General features: G+C 35.2%; 1 protein-coding gene across 1 annotated transcript in view; it reads right to left on the reverse strand.

Moving 5' to 3' along the window:
* Positions 1 to 1,907: 1,907 nt before the first annotated feature.
* Positions 1,908 to 7,409, reverse strand: part of SNX6 (sorting nexin 6) — a gene marked incomplete at its 3' end in the record, with an annotated part of 27,981 nt that continues 22,479 nt past the window's right edge. The window contains exons 5-7 of the mRNA XM_008574009.1: positions 6,583 to 6,693; positions 4,130 to 4,251; positions 1,908 to 2,035 (exon numbers count right to left, since the gene is read on the reverse strand). Coding sequence (XP_008572231.1) covers positions 1,908 to 2,035; positions 4,130 to 4,251; positions 6,583 to 6,693 — 361 coding nt within the window. The remainder of the gene's footprint in view (positions 2,036 to 4,129; positions 4,252 to 6,582; positions 6,694 to 7,409) is intronic.

Genomic DNA, 7,409 nt, shown 5'->3' on the forward strand with positions numbered 1-7,409 from the left:
TTGTCAACACCACGCTCTCAAGTGAGCCAACCGGCCATCCCTATAAAGGGATCCAAACCCGTGGCCTTGGTGTTATCAGCACCATACTCTCCCAAGTGAGTCACAGGCTGGCCCTTATTTTAATTAATTAAAGAATACTTGCAAAATACGGTACTTTCCAGTCCATCTTTTGAGGCTTTCTCTAAAACACCATTTGCTGATATTAAAGGGGTTATATGATGTATCATCATTATCATCTTTCTTTTGGCAACTGGTTAGTATGGGGATCAGAGCCTTTGACCTTGGTGTTATCAACACCATGCTCTACCCAACTGAGCTAACTGGCCAGCTCTACATCATCATCTTAATTACACATATGTTAGTTGGTGAGGAAGAAAAATAAATAAATCTACCTTGGTGGGAGAAAATTTATGAAACCCTAAGATTTCTGAAGGCTAATTATAAAGCTAATCTAAACATTTAATAATCTTTGACTTATCAATTCAATAAATATTTATTTTACATCTCAATTTCTAGGCACTACTCTAAAATAGTGAGGATATAGTGGTAAAAAATTAAAGTCTTACCTTCATAGAACTTACATTTTAAAATACAGGTATATAATTTCAGGTAGTACTAAGGGCTGTGGCAATGGGATGGAGTACTTGGAGAGTTAGGCTGCTCTAGCTCAAGTGGCCTTGCACTGATATCTCCATGCCTCATTTGATACCTATGCTGTTCCACCAAATTATTACTAAGGTTTTAGCCCAGGTCATAAATAAGACTCAGCCGAAAACAAACTTATAAAAATAAAAAAGTAATGATAGCACCCTATCATGTGTTCTTCCCATGTATTCCATAGCAACCCTATCATAACTCATTTTTCAGTTTCTTATATTTCATGATACAGACTGAGTTCTTTACAGTTCCCAGTTATGAACTACCATATACCACATTTACACTATGTAAGTACCTATGCTTAAAGTACTATATTTCTATGACCTTGAGTTACTTCATACATTTTTTTATAAAAATTTTTGTCCTCTACTGTTAGACTTAGGACATTTTACTGTCATAGCTACTAAAACCAAACTAGAAAAGTAAATTTATATATACAAAATTCTTTGATCTTGACATTAACTTGTAAGCAAACAAGCACTATACCATATTCGTTTTCTGCTGAAATTATTAATTAATCTTGACATCCAAATATAGGTTCCGAGATCTGCATCACCCATTCACTAAAAAAATGTTTTTGCCAGTATTATGAATGAAGAAATCTTTAAAGCTCAACCACCTCAATCTCTCTTACTGCACTGTAACAAAGTTTTTTCAGGCAGGGAGGGATGGAGGTAGGAAAAGTAGGAGCAATCAGCACTGGAGGAGGTCAGTTAAACAGAACAAAAGTCAATGATTTACTCAAAAGTAATCTGGAATTCTTTAGTTCAAGCACCTCCCTGGAATTCTCCATAAGGCTTCAGAAGACTCCAAACTCAGATTTAAGAAGCACTCATCAATCTGATAACCCTGTTCTTAAGAAGTTTAATTCAGGATGAAAAAAATCAATGTCTCGAGGGGCAGATCAGGAAAAAAAATCGTCTCATGTAGTAACATGATTTACTATCATTCCTTCAATTAATCTACTCAAGTTCTATTGAAATAGTACTGCATTACTACTAAAAAAGTGTCACTTTAAACTTCCTTGAAAAATAACATTCTAAAAAAGGCATTAATGTTGGGCCCAATCTTTCTCTTCTATTACAAGACCCTATTGCAGTGGTCCCTATACCTAATGTGATGGATGGTCCTTTTATTTATTTCCTTAAGTAAAATAAATAAAAGGCCTTATGCCTTTCCTAACTACTCCCTGCCTTTTCCAATGACTCTTTAAAAAGAAACCTTGATCACTGCTTTAATCAATTCAATACTCACGTCTTGATTATATTCCAAGAAGACATGGAAATTTAAATCTTTTCTCAAAATAGGATGTGCTGCCACACGACAGAGGAACACTTCATGCATTGCAACTGTCTTCTTGAATATTGCCAAATACTCACTAGAAACAATACACAAAATTAAAGGTCAGAAACTTCATCGACTAGAAAATTACCTACAACAAAATTTTTCAGCAAATACTCTTTGGATTATTCCAAATGCAAAATTAGAGATACGAAGATATAATTCATGTAAAAAACAGTTTTAGTTGAATAGTTAATTAAATATAAAACCCAACTCTAAAAAAAGACTTCATGCTAGTTAACAGTATTTATTATATCTAAATGTTAATTTTTTTTTTTTTTTTTTAAAGATGACCGGTAAGGGGATCTTAACCCTTGACTTGGTGTTGTCAGCACCACGCTCAGCCAGTGAGCAAACCGGCCATCCCTATATGGGATCCGAACCCACGGCCTTGGTGTTATCAGCACCGCACTCTACCGAGTGAGCCATGGGCCGGCCCCAAAATGTTAATATTTTTAAGTTCTATGAACTTTTCTTACTATGCACGTTGATGTTAAAGGTAACTATAGTGATGCTTGTTTTCAGCTCCAAAGAAAGCATACAAATTATTTGATACAAACTTAATGATTCCATTTCTATATAATTACTACTTTTAAACACCCTAGTACAAAAAATATCAAAACCCAAGCCTCAATAAGCATATTTTCAACATTAATAATTATTTTCATCTAATGACCCAAACACAAGAAAGAAATACACCATAGAGATTCATTTTTGCCATTACACTGAAGAAATGTATTTTAAATATTTTAATATCATCAGTGAATCCCAGTGACCATATAATAATACATGTCAGTTTAGGGGAAAAAAAAAAAAAACACTCAAGGAAAAGGCCCTGTATTCTTGCTTCAACTACGTGCAAGAAGGGTAAGTTTTACGTACCAGTAAATCAGCAGGACCAATGTTGGGAGAAGTTTGATCTCTGTGAGGGTAGTCATTCAGTGAAGACAAAAAAGAAGGATGCAGAGGATGGAGGTAGCAGTAGAATAAACCCAAGGTTCTCTGTTATCCAACCCCTAACCAGACCACAAAAGAATCATGATCAGGGCCACTGGAAAATCACAGATTCTACTATATTAATGTGTTCTGCTAAATTCCAGTTTTCAATCTTTAAGTATATATTTGTCTGCTATCACACTACTGCTTGCATCCAGTACTGACAGAATTCTTAAAATATCTGTCATCTTACACTTTGACAAAGAAGACCTATTTTGCTAATTCATCTTTTCAAAAGAGTTTAGCATTCTCAAGAAAAGTCTGGTAGCAGTATGAATAACACACTTAAAAACTGAAACTGAGTAAAAGAGGAGAAAAGGAAATGCATGAAGGGGAAAAATAACCAGAAAAAGAATGATGGAGGTTATGATAAGGCAAGGAAAATTATTTCCTTGTACAATTCTCAAAATACAGAGAAACAGTTCATAGTAAATCCAAAAATTACTTCGAATATTTATTAAGAGGGGAAAGATTCTGTATTTTCAGCAAATATACTAAAAATGAAATAAAAATTATCACAATTTTTCAAGGATTTAATACATTTCTAATAAATGTGAAACTAACAGTCATTTAATGAAAAACAATTTTTAACTATTCTCTAGTTACTTTGCTCCTATTCTTTTCCCTTTGGCCAGAAGCCACAGGTAGAGAAAAGAGGGAAAAATCACATATACACACACACACACTTTTTAAAAAAGAAAACAATATACACAAAGAGTTGCTAAGCACATTCCTCTATGATAAAAGAAGTTTTAGTAGTATGCACATGTTCGAAAAAAGATAACCATGTTGATAATGACTAAGGCCCTGTAAATAAAAAAAAAATTAACATTCTGTTTTAAAAAACTCATGTTCCCTTTCTATTATTTTTTTATAAGCTTATGGATCCTTTGTTTTCAATTTTCAGAGTGTATTTAAAATATCAATTTAAAGCATTTACAATGTAGATAATTATTCTATAATTTTCCTGTAGGCTCTGATCATGATCGTTAACACTGGATGTGTGACCTTAACATGCATCTTCCAGAAAGGGTCACTACGGTGAAACAATTAAAAGGATGATATCAGAGAGCACGAAAAAAGGTTTTAAAACAAGCACAATTAACAAGATCAACAACAACAAAAAATCACATACGCTTCTAGTTCCTGTTTCATCTTTGTGAATTCTTCCTTCGTCATCGATCCCTCTCCTTCTCCAAGCTTCTGTAGTTTTTCCCTTGAAGCATCAAAGTCAGGTCTTGGTGGTGCTGGTGGGATCTATAACAGAACCAAATCACTAATTTTAAAGAATTATTTCATTTCTTGCAGCATTGTACTACCATCACCATAAGACCGTGTCTGGGAAAGTTAAAGGTGTCCTGAAAGAACTGAGCAACAGGAACACCCAAACCCAGATTAGAGAACCTGAATAGTTCTAGAAATTAAGATTTTTGAGGTCCTTTACACCAAAGTAGAAATACAGCATGGGGCTACTTTCTGGTTCTAGAACAGTAGTTCTCAAAGTTCAATCTGCGGACTCCTACATGGCAACCCAGAGTCCTCACATTCATATGCACACTAAGCTTTGACTATAGATTGAATGAATACATAGAGCAAACATGCATACCATTTTTTCGAAAGTACGTAAGTGGTATAATTAAATGCAAATGTATTTTTAAAAATTAATGAATTCATAGTAGCTTTATGCTATTGAATTTTATTAATTAATAAAAACTAAAAATACAATCCAGCAAGGGATGTTAAAAAGGGTCCTGGATTAAAGCAGTGTGCCAGAAGCAGAAAGAACTGCTTTAAAAAAGAGAACAAGACACAGATTAATGACTAACCTCATTCTATTCATTCCATAGTCAGGGAGTAAGGATGTACTTAACCTTAAATAAAAATACAACATCTAGAAGATATATATCACTCAAGGGAAGGATATAAAAAAAAATTATCTTAGGAGGAAGGGCCTACAAGTAAGAATCATCAAGGGAAAAATGATGGAAAATTAAAGAGAGCAAGTGAGATAAAAGGAAGAAAAGTTAAAATAAGAATGATTACAAGAGGGCCGGCCCGTGGCTCACTCGGTAGAGTGCGGTGCTGATAACACCAAGGCCACGGGTTTGGATCCCATATAGGGATGGCCGGTTCGCTCACTGGCTGAGCGTGGTGCTGACAACACCAAGTCAAGGGTTAAGATCCCCTTACCGGTCATCTTTTAAAAAAAAAAAAAAAAAAAAAAGAATGATTACAAGAAAAGGATTACACCAAGGAAAGCAACAGAGTCAGAAAGCATCAAGTACAGTTTAGTACACATTCACTGAGTATCTACTATGTGCAAGGCACAACACTGAGCACTGGGTATATAAATATAAATAAGACATGGTTTTAGACTTTGAGGAGTATTTACTTTATGGAAGGAGAATACAAGAACATACCAACTGTGAACGTTAATTGTAGGTGTCAACTTGGTTAGATAAAGGAATGCTGAAAAACCTGATAAAACTATCTTTTTAGGTGTGTCCATGAGGGTGTTTCCAGCAGAGATTAGTTTGAGAGTCTGAGTAGACTGGGTGGGAAAGACCCACCCTCAACATGGGTGGGAACCATCCAATCCGCTGCGGGTCCAGAGAGAACAAAGGAAAAAGGTAAAGCTCTCTCTCTCTATCTGCTGGAGCTGGGATACACTCCTCTCTCCTGCCCTTGGTCATCAGAGCTTGAGACTCTTCAGCTTTTGGATTCCAGGACTTACACCAAGGACACCATCAGCTTCCCTGGTTTTGAGGCCTTCAGACTTGGACTGAGCCACACTACCAGCATCCAGTTTATAGACGGCCGACTGTGGGACTTTTCTTCACAATTGCGTGAGTTAATTCCCCTAATAAATCCCTCTCATATATTTATAACATATTCTATTGATTCTGTCTCGCTGGAGAACCCTAATACATCATCATATAAGAAGGTAGGGAGGGAAAAAGGGCAGAAACAGAATGGGAAAAGAAAAATGCACTATTATTCGTTCATGAAAATCTGAACTGTAGGAAAAAAAGGAAACAAATGACTGAAAAGGAGTGCTGACCACAAGGATGGAGATGGAATCAGGTCACAATAATTTCAAGGAAACCAAGTGAAACTAAATTTCAGCAATCTGAGTGTGGTCAACAGCTGAGGCAGAATAACCATCTATTTCAACATCTGGTGCATATTTCAATATGGGTTCAAAATCAGTATGGTTTATAACATGCCCTTAATCCCTAAGACAAGCCTGCTTCAATTTTAACAAACAATACAAATGTAAGCTTAAACGAAGGAGTTTAACATCTTTATGCCCCTAAACTAGACAACTCAGGATAAAAGGTGGTAGCCAAGTATGTTTTATAACTGGCAATTTTAAAAATCACGTAAGTTCAGGGCAGTCAGCTCAGTTGGTTACAGCATGGTGCTGATAACACCAAAGTCCAGGGTACGATTCCTGTGCTGGCCAACCAAAAAAAAAAAAAAAAAATCACACAAGTTCACTAGAAATGCTAAACAAGGTCCCAACACATAATAGAGTACCTAAAAAGCTTCTAGAAAATGGAATGAAAATGGAACTTCAATACTTACAATGTAACCTGCATAATCTTCATTTTCAACGAAGGAATCGTGAAGCCAAATAAATTCCTCATGTTGTCGAACAACAGAAAACTCATTTTGTTTAAAATTTGGCAGTGAACTCTGCAAAGATAGAGATTCTCTTGAATAAAAGTCAAAATTACACTAAAAAAGCTTTTAAATAAACATTTTATATCTTATTTTTTATTTTATTTATTTTTTTAAAAGATTGACTGGTAAGGGGATCTTAACCCTTGTCTTGGTGTTGTCAGCACAATGCTCTCCCAAGTGAGCTAACCAGCCATCCCCTATGTAGGGATCCGAACCCGTGGCCTTGGTGTTATCAGCACCACACTCTCCCAAGTGAGCCACGGGCCGGCCCTTATATCTTATTTTTTTAAAAATTAGTCTTATACAAAACACTGTCAGTGCCTTTAAACTCTATTATACCCTGAGATCCCCAGACAAAATTATCCTCAGATCCTTGGGAAAATAAGTTGTAGGATCTTATTATATTGTATTGCTACCACTACTTACAAGTTATCTTATTAATACATATCAAACTCGACTATTCAAACAAAGGAAAATAGCTATGCAATCTGAAAATGTGCCCAAGAACCAAAATCTAATAAGAACAGTAATTTGTAAGACGGTAATTTGACTAATTGAAGGAACGTAACAAAACTGAAAACAAGAATGGAAAAAGATATTAATAAAAATCTACTGAAAACAAAATTTGTATTATATTTAGGTTCTATGATTAATATTTTTTTTTTCTTTTTTTTTTTTAAAAGATGACCGGTAAGGGGATCTCAACCCTTAGCTTGGTGTTGTCAGCA

The sequence above is a fragment of the Galeopterus variegatus genome, unplaced genomic scaffold, assembly GCF_000696425.1.
Source record: "Galeopterus variegatus unplaced genomic scaffold, G_variegatus-3.0.2 Scaffold54, whole genome shotgun sequence".
NCBI lineage: Eukaryota > Metazoa > Chordata > Mammalia > Dermoptera > Cynocephalidae > Galeopterus > Galeopterus variegatus.